At 39.0% G+C, this 16577-nt stretch overlaps 1 protein-coding gene across 11 annotated transcripts in view; it reads right to left on the bottom strand.

Annotated features, from left to right (window-relative positions):
* dclk2a (doublecortin-like kinase 2a) overlaps window positions 1-7957 on the bottom strand; it is a 55036-nt gene extending 47079 nt beyond the window's left edge. For 10 of the 11 annotated variants that reach the window (XR_008827116.1, XM_056371497.1, XM_056371487.1 and 7 more), the window contains exon 1: window positions 262-1128. Coding sequence is in view for 10 of the 11 variants with exons in the window: in XM_056371497.1 (XP_056227472.1) it covers window positions 262-667 (406 nt within the window). In the remaining variant the exon portion in view is untranslated. Of the gene's footprint in view, window positions 1-261; window positions 1129-7491 lie in introns of those variants that run through there. The other variant, XM_056371495.1, reaches the window with a different exon arrangement.
* Between the last annotated feature and the right edge of the window lie 8620 nt (window positions 7958-16577).

Genomic DNA, 16577 nt, shown 5'->3' with positions numbered 1-16577 from the left:
AATAAACAAAGCAGTCAGTTCTTAACATGTGAATATGCTCTGAGTGACCCTTAAAACCTCTGGCATAACTTGCCTGAGGGTGTAGTGAATATCTGCATGGGCCAATGAGCCCAACATTCAAGGCAAAATGTAGCTTTTAAAAAAAATCGATTCTATGTGTGAATCAATGCACATTAGTGTATCATCAATATAATCATGTTGCAACCCCCTTTATGGTTAGTGGTGACATGAAGAAGTTATTACATCCATCATCACCCTTACCCTCTACTAACTCATCCAGACTGGTGATCTTCCTGCCTCCATCCAACGTGTATAACGACCGGACTCCTTGAGGAAGGTTGACGTTGTCAGACAGGGACCGTGTGAGCTCCATGAGCAGAGCATCCAGAGACCTGAACCGGTCGTTGGACACGGCGTACACCAGACCTTTAAAATACTTGTCTCCATTGCGATAGAATCGCACTTTTCTAGCCTTCCTCTCGGATGTGAGGGACTGGAGAGTACGTGTGCGGTAGAAACTACAGTGCGCGCTGTGCGCCGGGCTGGGGACCAGCCCGTTGCCTCTGGAGCCAGACTGGGACCCGGAGACCGAGTTGGTTCTCGGTGCCCTGTGCGGCTTCTCTCGTTCCTCAAAGTGTTCAAATTCAATACTTCTGCTTAGCGACATGTTCTCTGTCACCTTTTCTTCCTGCTTTAAGCGAAACCCCAAACAGAAAAAACTACTTTTATCCAGAAAGCGCTGAAGGGTCGATGTGTGCGCAGCCGGAGGAGGAGGGAGGATACACGTGTGCTTCTCCAGTCTCCACAAACTGTGTGACCACTGGCAACCGCAACTTGTTACAAGTCTGAACGTTGAAACACAGCTTCCAAAAGTTGAGAATAAGTCCTCAGAAAGTGAATCCCGTCCTGCCTAAGCCGATGAATTGATTTTTTTTTTACCTACAAAAACACAGCAGGAGCAATAATCCAAACGCCAACTCGGGATTATCCGGTTGAAAACGTGTCGAATAATGAGCAGCTGTGTTTGACAGACATTGCAGTGGACCTGCCTTTAGCTTACAAACAACCAAGTGATTTTACAAAACTTCGGCGTACCGCACCAAAACCCGCAAACCGCCTCCCTCTCGCCTTCACATCCTGTCTCTGACTGGTCGCTCGCTCAAGCTGTCAAATCAATGGATAATGAGAGAGGCGGAAGCCTTCCGCGCCGCAGGGTCCTAGTGCTCCCTATTGTTCTGCTGATGTATTCAGGACCTGGAAACAAAGGAGTTTTAACTCTCCTCCTTCATGACCTCAAATCTGATCAAACTTTAAAAACACCTACATGACACACAACTTTTAGGTTCTTAATTCTGGGTCATCAAAACAGATCTATCTGGAGATAGTAGATATCAATACCATAATAATATCAATTATGTGTTCATCCGCTCTCACTATGCATGTAGGTGCACAGCAAGCTTCAAGCTAAACCAGAAGCTGGCCTTTGAGGTTTTTACTGGAAATGGTTGTGAAACTGTGAAAACAGTAGGCTCAGCTATTGGACACCAAATTCAATGACAGTAATTACAACTCAGTATAGGAAGAGATACCATAAAGACTGATTACACCAAGGTGCTGGGAAGATGAGTGAGTATAAGGAAGAAACTGGGTTAGTCTACCAAATGTATAGACTAGCTGCAACATTAAGTCCCCAGAGGAAATACAACACAGTAATTAATCTAGCAAACATACACAGAGTCTACAACTGTAACAGCAAAAATATAATAATAGAAAAACACAATAGTTAGCCAAACAGTAATTTAAAAGTTACATTGAATTTTGTATAGCTGCATGTTAACTTCAGACAGCTAGCTAGTAATAATGGCCGGCTTGGTTAGCAGTAAACTGATCACAGAAAAACTAGATGAATTAACAAACCACAAATCAACCATCACATACTTGGACATAATACTCCAACATGGGCATCCGGTGAGTAGACAAAAGATATCTATTAATATTTATTTGGTCATTGATCTAACAAACTGGTGGATGTAACAATGTCAGTTTCTGTTGGGAACAGAGCACCCAACTGAAACTGCTGGTAGCAGAATATTTGCACTACAAAGAACAGTGATTACTACAAAACTTCCCCTATGTAGAGAAATGTTTTAGAGATTGTATAATTAGTTTACATGACCACAAACTAAAATTTTTGACCAAATCGTTTAAATCATTTATTAGTGTTTCATGTCCCCGAGACCTAAAGACAATTTTCTACCTTAAACCAAAATTTGTAATTGTAATGTTTGAATAGTCAATTGATAAGTCACATGAACTGATCTTTGTGTTTAATATGTTACATAGGCTACATGCAAAAATAGACACAGTATATGCATATAGCATTCTCATAGAGTAGGAAGATACATACATAACCTACATAGACAGTTATGTTGGTCCCTTAGGTTATGAAGACAGTATGTCTGCGTAGCAAATACTAAAACGAATGCTCTATGTCTGCCAAACAGTGAGCTTGGATTATACGGGCCAGTGCCAGTTTTACTCACTGCCCTGGTGGGTTCCTGGTAGAAACTCATCACTATTCGCTACCAGGCTCTTACCTTCCTGCGTCACCCCCTGGCACAGCACAGACCTGAGCTACGCTTTCACTGCAGAATGTCAAAAAACAAACTGGGCAAACAGAGTAGTAATGGACATACTTGGGATGAATTAACCCACTTTTCAACAGCAGCCTAATTCCTGAAGCAAGTGCAACAGAAACTTATGAGTCTATCTTTGTCACATGTTATGAGCACTTGTTAGGAAAAGCCTCTTTTTAAAGGCAGATCAGTAATTTTCTCAGTTTGGCTGATAAATGAAAAATCAGCATTTTGTGTACCTCAGCTCAACAACAGTAACTCTCAGTAGTTATCTTCTTTAAGTTTATTCTTTATTCTTCATTTGGATTCCAGTTTGCTTCCACAGTGTTTGCTAGACTAGTCTTTTATGTGCCAAAATAAATGAATTAATAGATAATTCTAAAGAATCCATGGAATAAGAAAAGGAAGAGCAGGTCTTTTTTTTAGTGGTGGATGGCCCTTGTTTTTACAATATTACTGATTGTGTACTTGGGGAAGGGCTTGTGGTTTTGAGTGAATAGAACTTAAATAATGTTAGTGACCTTATCTGTCTATTGGCTAAAGTTTAATTCACCTATTCATTTTTTTTCATTTATTTATTTATTTATTAATCACCCATTTCATTCAGATTTATATTAATACCACCTATGTGCTTTCAGAAACATCTGAGGAATTCCTCAAATCAAAAGCCAGCTGTTATGGAGTCATTGTTTGAGCAGCCTTTGAAGGAGGAAGTCGCTTAGCAGAAACCAAACAGGAGTACTCTTCCCCCGGCAGAGGGAAATCCTGTACAGAATGACAAAGCAGAAAATCCCTCAATGACAAGAATCCCCCCCCTCTAAAATAAAACTAACAATCAGGTTGGCGGTAAAGCTTAAGCCTCCTCTAACTGTTTCTTCTGGTACTTTTGGTAAGCTGCTAATATAATGCACTTTATGAGGGATTTGGGGAATAATTCTCATGGGCATTTGTATTAAAATCATTTAGCAAAACAATCCACTCTTAAGAAAACAATGCTAAGCATGTGATCAGTTGCATAGCTCTGCTGGTTTCAGGCTGAAATCACATGCCTTATGAATATACTATTCTCATTTATAGAAGTGAAGGCAGTTTTTCAACATATAAAATTCTGAAAAATGCACTTTCCGATACATGAGTAGGTATATATATCTTAAAAAAAGGTGGGTGCATAATAGGCATCTGGAAATATGTACTCACTGACAGCAGCATGTGTACTTCTATTGTTTTCATGGCAGAAACCAGGTGCAACAACACTCTACAATTTCAGATTATTGTGTCAATAAAGATGAACATATAGCTTTGGGGTCAAAGGTTAAGAAAGAGGAAGTGAAACAGTTGAAGGGAAGTCAGTTGTACACAGCTCTCTGAAAGATTTTATGGGTTATAACACATCCCATGGACATCACTGTATTGGCCATAGTGAATATTTTAGACTCCTTTGTTTTGGGATTTTTAAAAAGAGCTATGGTCAAAACAAAATCTCAATATAAATATAGTCATTTAACTAGACAGGGATTCTGATTAGTATCTAAATCCATGAATGGTTGTTTTGTTTTCATGAGGTCAGGGCCAAAGTAATTTCTGTCTGATCTAGTGACATTAAAGTAAAAGTGAAAGAGAAAAAATACTCCACTGCCCTCTAGTGTTCACCAACGAATGCTTATTAAGGGGGATGAGGAATTCTATTCAGTGTTTTGTTTTCACCCTCAGATCGGTTCTTACTGAATATAAACTGATGTGGGAGCTGTGTGCAAATTTCCAACTAAAAGATGTTCACATGAACAAAACATCTACCTGTTGGCACTGATCAGACAGTGTTTAAGAAAGATGTGGTTTGTGAGAATATAATATGTGAACAGTAAATATCATCTAATAAAAAAAAATCATGAGGTAGGGTCTTAAGATTTAAAGGTTGAAGTTGTTAAACAGTCTATTTCACTTTAATTTTTTATCAAAATCCTGACTGCAAGGAATTAAAACCCCACGGTTGTTTCTTCTTCTTTCTTCTGTCTGTTGATCTAACACTCAATCTTATCCTCACTTGCGAATAAGACCCTGAAATACTGTACTGGAACATCACCAGTTGCGCCTGTAACTTGTTTCAAATTCAATGGCCATGGTAGAGTATCACAGCCTCAGACTTGAAGGGTGCTGACTCTATTCTCAGCTCCTTCACACTTCTAGCTGTGTGCACTGGAGGTCAGGGGCCAATGAAGCTAACACAACTACAGCACTGGTAATAAGCATAAGAAATCCTGTGGCACAACCTTGCAGAGCTGATTGTTAGTGACACGGCACTTAGTCAGGTTATAGTCAGCAGAGTTGATCTCTCATATCAACAACCCAGGGTCCCCTTATTCTAGCACTGTACAAGACACCTAGGAGACACAACCCTAACCCTTCTCCAAGTCCACAAAGCAACTGTACATTGAATGTGCAAACCCCATTGCTCCTAAATCTTGGGTTTGACAGTTCGCCTGCCAACGACAACTTTGCCACAGTTCAGAGTAACCGCCTCTGCGTTGGAGGCTTTGTGCATGACCAATTGGGATTCCCTGTACCCAACACTCCCTGGGCCACAGGGAACATTGCTCTGTCAACTTGTCCCCCCCTAAGTACTTTAGTCCCTCTGGAGCACAGCTGTAGAGTCCCTAAGCAGTACCCTCCTAACCTCACCTATCACAGATTGGCTCAGAGAGGAGGCCCTGGTATGCCTAGTCTCTGCAAGGTTGCTTTTTCCCATAGACATTATTGTTCTCGCAAACACTCATATGAGACCAGTCTAATAAGGTGGCCCTTCCCCTTTCGTAGGGTGGCTATTCTCAGAAACCCACAGGACAAAAGCCATTTAGAAGCATTTAATCGTACCAGGAGTAAAACTTCAACAATGTTGACTTCTGTTTCATATCTAAGTTCTCAAATTCATCAAAGCCCTACCCCATGAAACTAAATTAAAACGGACAAAATCACCCTCTTGGTTTTCCCTTACAGTTGGCAGCCTCCCATACGAATAAGGTAAAATTCTACCAGACTACATTTCTGTCTCATGCTTGTCACAAGTTTGGAAAGATTGGGCATTTTGAGCACAGATTCCACCACCTCTGTTAGGCCCTTAATGTCTTGGAATATTAATGATTTATCGGAGGTTATTCTGGGAAAATAATGAAAAAAATATGCACAGTATCTGCATGTCATAAAAAAACTGTTGTATTAGAAATATTAAATTCAGTCGTGAATGTGGGAGTGCAAAATAAATGAATGGTTCTCTGACTCAGAATGAGTTTACAAAGCAATTTTGGATGAAGCTTGAAACACAATTTTATGCATATTTCTTAAGGAAAGCCATAAAGTGGACAAAAAACAATCATCCTCAGCCATGACCCATGGCAACTTTTATGAGGACAATAAAAGTGGGAGTCACACATTTCCATGGTAATTTCACTGAGTAAATCTCTTGCTATAAGAAAGTAAAGTGTTCTCCAGAAAAGAAATTACCAGGAAACATTGTCTACCTTTATTATTTGCCAGGTATCTTGCCCAAAGTAAAGAAAAAATACATGCACACAGGAGGAATTCATAAGCCTGGGCATGAGCAAAGACAAGGGCATTGTAGGTGCCAGACAATGTGGGCCACCTACAGCTTGGTTAGAAACCTTCTGAAATGAACCGAGCACTCCTCCACTACCAAGACAAATTGAATTATAGCAGGTCACTTCAGCTTTTACACAGTTTGGCAGCGGTGACTCTGAGGGGCCATGTTTTCCTACAATGACCCAATTCTCTCACACTGTGTTAAAGGTAGAGCAGCCTGCATTGCTGCCAGGTCAGCTAGCATGATGCTGTAAGTGAGCAGAGGCTGCAAGGCCTCAGATGTGAAGAAGTGCTGATTAGGAAGTATTAATCCCCTGTTCACTTACAGAATTATGTATGTTGGAATCAGATTAATTTACTGTACTGACTGTTATTGTTGATATGTAGCATGCAGTAGTGGTGGCAGAATCAAGCTGCTGGATGGGGAGAAAGACCAACATAAACAATGAATCAAGGGCGTAGGTTTGGTTTCAACATTGGTAGGGACGGGACAACCCCGCCACCCCTCCAAAACAAATGAGAACTTTTCAACCAAATGGTTTATTAACATATAAGATCCTGAATTTACATTCAGAAATGTATTTAAATAAAACTATAATGTATCAGATTAAAGTCTAAAACTTTAGGATATTATCATGTGTTTACAAGTTAACATCAGAATAGGTGGACTATGGTTACGTTTAATATAAGCTAATAATTTACAATTAATCCATAATAGTGTATATTTTATCACACTATCATTTTAAAACCTCACTTAAAACCCTGACAATGCAACTGTTTCCTCATCAGCTTCCTCTACTTCTCTGGTTTGCTGCTGTTCCAGCATACAAAATAATTGCTCAAAAATGATCATATAGTTGAATCAACAACTGTCTAAAACAATTTTAATAAAAACACAACATTATTATCTTCATGAAGGAGGATTTACTGCAGGACTGTTGTATTAGACTACATCAGTTTTAGCTGGACGTTTCTAATAAATTGCCAACTGAGTATATATTAGTAATTGTTAGTTGTATACACTGGCTGCAAAGTGCCTGACTGGAATTAACTGGTTGACTTCAGTGCTGTTCTCATCTGTGCACGGATTCACCTGGCAGCCTAAAGATGCTCTTTAATTTAATAGTTTTATCATATATTATTATCACCATATAACATGTTTTACCCCTCCCTTTAAAATGTAACTTAACACATTCACGCAGACATTTTAACTGACTTATTTTGTACTTTTATCTGAGAACATTTTCAGAGTAATTTTACTTACGTGGTAAAATGTCTTTCCAGCAACAGAAGTTGGTGGCCATTCACGTGCTGACGTCAGTGTAGTGTCTCATGTCCACTCTCTGGAGTTTGTTAGTGGTAGTTTGATGCTGCTCTGTCTGAAGACAATTATCGCTGCTGTTTTCTTCTTCACAGTGACTAACTACCTTCTGTACATTTAAACTTAAACTAGTTCTGCTTCAGCACGCCGAGATCTCTGCTCCTGGTAGCGACTTTCACTAATTCCGCAGTTGTTTACATGCTATTCAGATGCTAGTTAATTAGCTTAGCAGCTAGCGCTAACTTCTCTCTCTTGCTCGGTGTGTCTTGAACCAACATATGAACTTGTTCATCAGAGTGTGGTGTTGTTGTAACTTCATTGTGGAGGATTGTGATGTTTATTACATCTTCAGTGATGTCTGCTGTCTTACCTAATACACAGATCCATTCATTAACCGGAGCTACCTTCGTCTGTGACCCTGTGTACACAGTAGCCTTCAGTGTGATAGGCTATTACTCGTGACGTCTAACCAATCAGATGGCGCTGTGGGCGGGACATTGCTCCAGATCACAGATTGGAAACTACAGATCAGAGACAACAGAGCCAAAGTAATGCATTTTAAAATTAATTTACTACTATCGATTATCGGTTTAAAAAATAATAATAATAACGATACCATGCCCATTCCAAGAGCCGATTCCGCATCGGAATGATTTAACATGACTTCACTCCAAACATTGTTCACTCAAATATTGGTATGGACAATTCTGTCCTCCCAAAATATTGGTAGCAACATGTCCCTACCGTCCATATGCAAACCTACGCCCTTGCAATGAATTACCTAAAACTGAATGACGCCATGTCTTGCACATACTGAAGAAATATGAATCAACTCTAGGGCTGTCTGCCACTGCTCCTCTGGAATCTCCCTACATCATCCTGCCGAGCCGAGTGCTCCACAGTTGTTGTGCATGTCCACTGAGACAAAAGGCAGATAACACCACTAAATCCAGTATGATCTTATACTTAATGCATTTAAGTTTCTGAAATCTGTCAGTTCTGTTAAAATAGAAAAAATTACTAAATTGAAAACAATTTATAGTAGCTATAACATTGCACATCAAGACACATGCATCTAAAAATATATGTAAAAAGTGAAAATTAAAAAATACAAGAGACCAGGTACAAAGTATAAAACATCACTTTTCAAGTCTGACCAGAAGATGGGGATCTTACACTTCCTTTACACTGCAGCTGTACTACTAAGTTCAAACTGGGTGACTTATGTTTTATATTTCAGGTAAATAAACATTTAACTCATCCTATGCTTCTTTAGTTGACCTATTAAGAATTACTTTACAGGGATGCATCAGCACAATTAGCACCAAATCCTGCATTACCTTCATTTACTTCATCAAGTAATGCTCTAGTCTTAGCCATACGTCTCCAACAGTGACCTCAGAAGCAAAGGGAATAGAAATAAAAAATAATGTCAAAGGAGACCGAGAGGGGATTTTTTAAAAGAACAAATTAGAGTGTAAAGGAGGAAGATGGTAGAAAGGGAGAAAGGGGGTTTGATTCAGTGAGGCGAAGACAATGTGAGGTATTTCTTGAAAAGGTGGGTTTTCAGACTCCCAAAGAAAGTGGGAAATAACTGGAGAGGAAAAGAAAATCTTTCTACCATCAGGGAAAAGACCAGGGTGGAGAACAGTTAAGTCTGCATGGAGCGCTGTGCAGACTGCAGGGTACGGCTGGTCAAAACAGCAGAAAAAGTACAAAACTTTCATTTAATTAGGTCTTTAAGTTTTAATAACTGTAAATACCATCAAGGCATGTATTGCAGATATTCTGCTGCGCATATCCATCCACATAAACATTATATCAAACCACCACACTGTTCCTCTGTGTCACTACACCTTTTGGCCTTGACCCGACATGAAACACACTTCTCTCATTGAATAGTTCCGCACAGCACAAAGACACATCTCTGATCAATAACATACTCTGTGCAGGGGCAAAAAGCATCTAGACATTAATAGCACTGTTAATCTGTCAGAGCTGGTACCAACAGATTACAGTTGGAGAACTCATCGCATTGAACAGTCAAAACTAATCGAGTCTGACACATGTCAGCGCGAGGCATTGCTTGGGCCTGATCTCATCCAAGACATCCTGCTCTTCCCCAGAGAAATCACTGGCCCTGTGGCCTCACCGTTATGAGAAGCTGCGTGTACCAATCCATCAAAGGCATAAGTACTGTACACACTGGCAGTGACTGGTGCTGTCATAAGGTATTGGCTTAGTGGATAGCATTATTGTGCTCCATGATGTGGCGATGAGCATGGAAATATTTGATGCTAAACTTGTAATATTTCGGCCTTTCATGGAAACCATAGACGAGAAAAGATAATAGGAAAACAATGGCACCACATTCTAATAATGCTCCCCTTAATAGTTTTTAGAATCCACCTTAGTGATGAATTGAAGAGCTAAAAAGACAAAACAAGTGTCATGTTGGAGGTTCAAGAACAGCTAAAACGATTTTTCCCACTTGTCAACCCCAAAACTGTTCATATTAATAGCTTGTAACTGATTTATGAACTATTAATAGATGCTTTATTAGCCATCAATACAGCTCTTAGTCACAACTAATAAACCCTTGAAAAATAATGTTTTATTGGAAAGTGGAATCAAAATGTTTATTATCACTACTCCATATGATTTTTTTCAGATAAATTAAAGTATCCCTTTTTCATACTTCTTGAGATAAATAGACAATTTAAAATCCAACCGGATTATATGAAAACGGATTATCATGACGCATAGCTCATGAAAAGTTGTCATTTCAGAGATACATGGCTGTTGTCGTATGTTTCAGGAGTTAAGGGAAGTATAAGCTACTAGTACATTTAACTATGTTTAGAGGACTATGCCTTTACATACTGATGACTCTATTGCAACTGCGCTGTTACCACCTTCTATCCAGCATTTACCCAATGTGAACTATGATGCACAGTTACACTGGTCGTTGCATGTCACCGCAGATCTGGCATAAAATTCACAGAGATGTGTCAGAAATTAGCATTGTGAGCAGTTGGGCATTGACGGTTGTCTTTCACTGTGAATATCAACCACGGTGCTGGTGAATAAGTCCTTTCTCATCTAATCTCGTCACAAACTCCTACAGAACACGGTGACGTCTCAGGCTCAGCCTGCAAGTTCGTGCTCCCATGAGCGTGTCTGATGTTGGAGATACAGCTGCTCGACTGAAAGGACCATTGTAAACCTTATGATACAGTGGATATATAAATGATGAAGAATGAATTGACACAGAGATAATTTACTAATCCACTCAGTTTGTGGTGTGAGTGCTTTGATGACACATTCTCAGTGGCTCTCGGGTTTTAAATGGAGCAGCTGACCTGCTAAAATGATGCTCTCTCTGTCATTTAACAATTTTAAACTTGATTTTTATTATTATTAAACAAACAAACATGCAAGTAATAATATCATTACAGTGTTAGTGAATTTCTGTATCTTAAAGATTTGAGGTCTTGTGTTTATAAGGTCATAACAGATTGAAACCTAAAATCCAGATCTGATTTGGGGTCAGTTATAGTCAGTCCTAGTCCAGGTGTTTGGGAACACTCTAGTTCTGGTATAGACCTGTATACCTCTGGTTGAAAATAGTGAAGAATACAACTTTATTGTCCATCAAGGTGGAAAATGCCTTTAGCGCAATGAGACATAAAACTGGCACAAAACATGAAGCTTATATCGGAATAAATAGTAACAAATATAAGTAACACTTTAACCCTGTTTAGCATTTATAGGCAGTATAAAAACATTCACAAAACTACAATATAATGTAATTGTTTATGAATTTATTCATCAACAAATATAACACCTCCTGTGGGCAACCAGAAGGAGCTGGAGTACAAACAGATCATGGATGATAATATAGTAAAACACACAGTTGTAATACTATAAAAAACATTTCTTCATAGGAGATGTTATAATAGTTGATAAAAACCGTACTTGACAAAATCCTTAAAAATGTTCTTATATCTAAGTACAACTACATCAGTGTGTGATGTATATAGTGCTTATGAATGCTAAATAGGGGTTAAATAAGTAAAGTATTCTATAAAATAATATAAATCATATACATTACTATAAAATAAACATAAAAGAAAAATCAAAACAGCCTTTTCCCATATCCACACTATCACCCTGATCCCTAAGAAGATTTTGATATTGTTTTAATGATTATGAAATACATGCCATAGACCAACCATGTCTGCATAGAAGAAAATAAACTTACATATCTACCAGGTTGGAAAACTGTATTTAAGTTAATATGACATCAAATGGACAAGAAAAACAAAAATGTAAAATATAGCAGAACAAATGTTAAAACAGCACCCTCATAAAATAATAATATAACATAAATAATGTATAATACTAAAAAAGAAAGCATTTAAAGAAGACAAAAAAAACCTGCAAAACAGTTTTTTTCCAGATCTGCATTCATCCTCACACCCAAGAAGATTTTGATTCTGCTTAAATGCTGTCATATATGGTTATGGAAAACATATACACCCACATTGCACGCATATCCCTTAGCTATTCAACAATATTTACCGGTGTTCAACAAACCTGCATTCAAGTATTTGTTGTAAAATACCGAGTACTGTGCAAACTATGTAGAAGAGGCAAAGCATGCAGGGAGAAATACATACATGATGTCTGTACAGAGAGATGCCTCTGTTAACCTTTGCTGCGTTCATTGCTGCCATAATGTAGCAAGACAGGAAGTTTAATCAATAGATGGCACTGTTTCCCAGGCCTTCCCCCTCAACCTTCCTTGGTACCACTTCACATTTCTCTCTCTCTCTCTCTCTCTCTCTCTCTCTCTCTCTCTCTCCTATCTCTCCTGGGAGCCTATAGTTGTTCTGTCCAGAACCCACTTCACTAAAATGTTGAATAGACTCTTGGCCCAAGTATATCTGGAGCCATTTCAAGCAGGATCCTCTGGGGAGTCAAACATCATTGCACTTATTGTATCAAAAAATAACTGAGGATGGGATCGCTGTTTAGGATGAGACAGATGGTGCTGGTCCCAATATAAGAAATGTATTTTTTTTACATTTACAATTATAAAGGCGCATGCATTTGCAGTAAAATGTGTGGTTTTACATTACAGGGTAGTGTCAGTGTAGACAGGTTTCTAAACATGCATATTCTGTTCTTGCATAGTTTAAATATATTTACACATACTTATATGCAGTCTACGATCTGCAATGTCACCATGTCATCTATGGCCAGGTGCAGTATATACAGCTACAATCCAGACCTGAATAACTTTTTTTCTCGTGAGGAGGAAAAGTCACTTCCAGTATACACATCATCACATTCATGGCAGCCACTGCCAGTACCGTATATATTTTCTTTCTTATAATTGCATTCAAAAATATGTTTTAGGAAGTTAGAACTAGGACACAGGAAAAAACAATAATAATGGCCCAGATTTCTTAATCAGCTTTTAACTATGAGCAATGTGGTCTGACCTGATCACACCGTTGTCTACCAAGCTAGAGAAGTTTGTTATTTCACGTGAGAGATTTCTGTATTTTGACTTTGCTCTTCTCACTTGTTTGAAGTGGGTTAGACTTAATTAGAAAAAGGTGTGTCTCAGACTTTGTAGGTCACGTGTTTCCATATCAGAATCTGATGACGGTTGTGGGGTCGTCTGCTTTTTACCAGGCTGTCATCTGTAATTAAACCACACCCACATAGTCCTACAAACCAGATGAGCTTAGTTTTTGACTGTTGAACTCTAATAAATAATGCCTGAGGATGTTTCTTTTTCAAACTTTGGTTGCTGAATATTTAGTCATGACTATTTAAAGTTACAGAGAAATACTTCAGATTTAAAACTTTTCAAGAGCTTTGACTGCCTCAGAGCCCTGCACTTACAAAATGTGACAAAGTGGCACTTAACGCAGATCGCCAGGGAAAACAAGTTCAGTGGCCAGCTATTCATGAACTTAGAGATATATTATTATAAAAAAAACAAAAAACAACCATGAATGTACACTATGAGCACAGCGGGAGACAAGGAATGATTATTAGACTGATTACTTGTGGACCATTTTTTACCAGTCTGAGTGAGAAATGTACAGTCTTTTTTTACGAACTAAAAAAAACTGCCTTGACTTGTGTGTGCAATCCAACAGATGTTATCAGACAATTCTAAGCTGTGCATTGAGATAAAATATACACCATTTCTATTGATGCCCCTGAAGATGATCTACCTGCAGATGATTGACTGTTGCTTTGTTGCAAAGAGGTCTGGCTTGAAACTTACAGTGAGAGATAAGATTAATTAGAGTGCTGTGCAGTGCTGTTTGATTAATTATAACATTGATCACAGAATGTGAAAGTGTGGAGAGAGAAAGAGTGAAGCTTGATTGATGAGTCACTGTGATACCAAGGAAAACCGCCTGAGCTCATGGTATTCTCTCTTAAACCCTGAAGCTCACCAGCTGCTTCTTTTTTTCTTTGCCTTAAGTGCACAAACACAATGTGTATTCAGCGTCCTTTTGTTCCTCGCCGTTTCTTGAAATACAAGAATAACAGGGTTTCAAATAACGTAGCACCCACTTGGTTCACATGGGGCTAGCTTCTTCGCGGAAGTTACACCTGGAGCATGAGACAATCACAGTGGTTGCTAGGTAACGGGTCTCCTCACGGTCTCTGCCGTGAGCTTCCAGAGAACCAAGCTTTGCTCTGTGAATCATTCCCTACGCTTGATACAGTAGTATGACAACGAGTGCACCATATACAGGAGATATCCAGTGCATGTGTGTGTTCTTGAGCTTTTACTATAGGTAAAGTTATGTGTCAGTGCTCACAGGATGCAGAGGGTGTTCGGACATTTCACAGTAGGAAAAGATGTAAATAATAATATTAATGGCTGAATTCCATTTAGCTGCTTTCATTTCAGGGTCCTGGTATCGCGCATTTACTGGGACACTTACATCAAACTGAGTCATTGTTAACTACTGGCAACACCTGTGCCTTTGCTGGTTTGACAAGTCAAATTATCTGTTGTGAAAAAAAAAAACACAAGTGCAGAAAATCCACCAAAATTTGGACATCTGACCAGTTCGATCTTCTGCAACAGGCTACTGATATCACTTTATAAATCTGACATAGGAAACAGGTTTGCAAACAGTTGCCTGCTTACACATCCAGCAGACATGGAGCAACATTTGAAGTCTTGTATTAGGCCACATGGTGAATTCCGTTTATCACAGCTTTGATCTCCAACAACTCTTCAGCAATCTGGCTCTTTTGCTGCTAAATGCTCCACTGTGTTCACAAGATAGTTGCTAACGTTGTCTCTCTGCCATATGGTGCTGGACAGGTAGCATACAACCGCTTTATCGCTTTGACAGTTGAATACTGCAGCTGGAATGACACAGGTGACAATCCCCATTCATCTGTATGGTTGACACCTTTCAGATTACACATAGGCGTGTGACCCATTGTTCATATCAAAATATTGATTGGTGCAGAAAAATGAACAGATACAGTAAAGAATAAATCACTGGTAAAGATAGGTTTAGGTTACTTTAATCTTTCAACAAATGAATGCAGTCAATAGAGGTCCTTAATGTCTGCGAAGTGAGTATGTGTGTGTGAAGACGGATATATAATCTGCAGTAAATCTCGCTGTGATGAGCAGATATTGGCCCTCGTTGTGAGGAGTGCTCTGCTTTGACTAGTCAAATGAATGGTTTATTATGATGGAGACGATAGGACCGAAATCTGCCCGAATGCCTCTCCGGCTCTACTCAATAGTGTCATTTTCCCCTCCTCATCAATTCAAGCCATCTGTTGCTCATTTCATATCTGTCCATTCCAGTTTGGCCCTGGAAACCTGCATGTTTTGAAGCACTGGGTTGGTGTTAGAAATATTCATTTATCCATTTCAAATGTGGTTTGTCATAATCATGCAGTTTTAAAGCAATGCCACGATTTTTATAAAGTAAAAGTGGCAAGTATTACAAACAAAACCATTTAAAGGGTTGGTTCCCCCAACATAAGAAAAAAAACAAAAACATTTTCCCTCTTACCTTTAGTGGAATCTAGTCATGCGGATAGTTTTGGTTTTGCTTGCCCTGGTTTTGAGATATTAATTTCTTAGACTTCTGCCCCGACCTTACTAAAGTGGAGCTGAGTGGAATTGGTCATTGTGCTCATAGCATTGAAAAATGACATTCACTAACAAATTCATTTGCTGTATCTCTTTCAAGAAAGAGTCTTGGATAATCTCCAGTTTTCACAAGGACTATTAGGGTAGAAAGTCCAATAGAAAGTGTTCACAATGAGATCTGCGAATTATCCACAGTAACCAGAACATTGTTTCTGGAAAAACATGTCATTGTTGACAATGTCTTTTAATTGCGATTTTTCAAAGCAAGATGTTGCTAGGACCTCTCTCTCTCTTCCTCTCTCTCTCTCTGTCTGTCTCTCTCTCTCTCGCTCTCTCTCTCTCTCCTTTGGTGCATCATTCCAGATGTTTTATATCTGGATTCTCAACCCTTGTCTCTCCGCCTGTGTGTATGGCTTCCTTGTTTGTTCTCCTGTGTGAATAGTGTGGAGAGGAGGTTATGTATTGTCCTGCTGAATCAACATTTTTCATATACATTTGCACTTTATTAGAAATACCTTTTATTAATCATGCATACAACTATCCAATCAGCTTATCATGTGGCAGCAATGTAATGCATAAAATCATGCAAATGCAGATTAGTAGCGTAGAGTTTACTCAGAAAGATCTGCAGACGGAAACAGCTTGTTGATGAGAGGGCACAGGAGAATGGCCAGACTGGTTGGAGCTGACAGAAAGGCTACGGTAAATCGGGTAACCACTCATTACAACTGTGGTAGAAAAGCATCTAAGAAAGCACAACACTTCAAACCTTGAGGTGAACGGACTACAACAGCAGAAAACCACGTCCGGTTCCACTCCTGTCACCAAGAACAGAAATCGGAAGCTGCAGTGGACACAGGCTCAC

This window comes from Seriola aureovittata, chromosome 3 (assembly GCF_021018895.1).
Source record: "Seriola aureovittata isolate HTS-2021-v1 ecotype China chromosome 3, ASM2101889v1, whole genome shotgun sequence".
Taxonomy (NCBI): domain Eukaryota; kingdom Metazoa; phylum Chordata; class Actinopteri; order Carangiformes; family Carangidae; genus Seriola; species Seriola aureovittata.
Note: the sequence above shows the minus strand (reverse complement) of the source record. Positions and strands in the feature narration are given on the sequence as shown.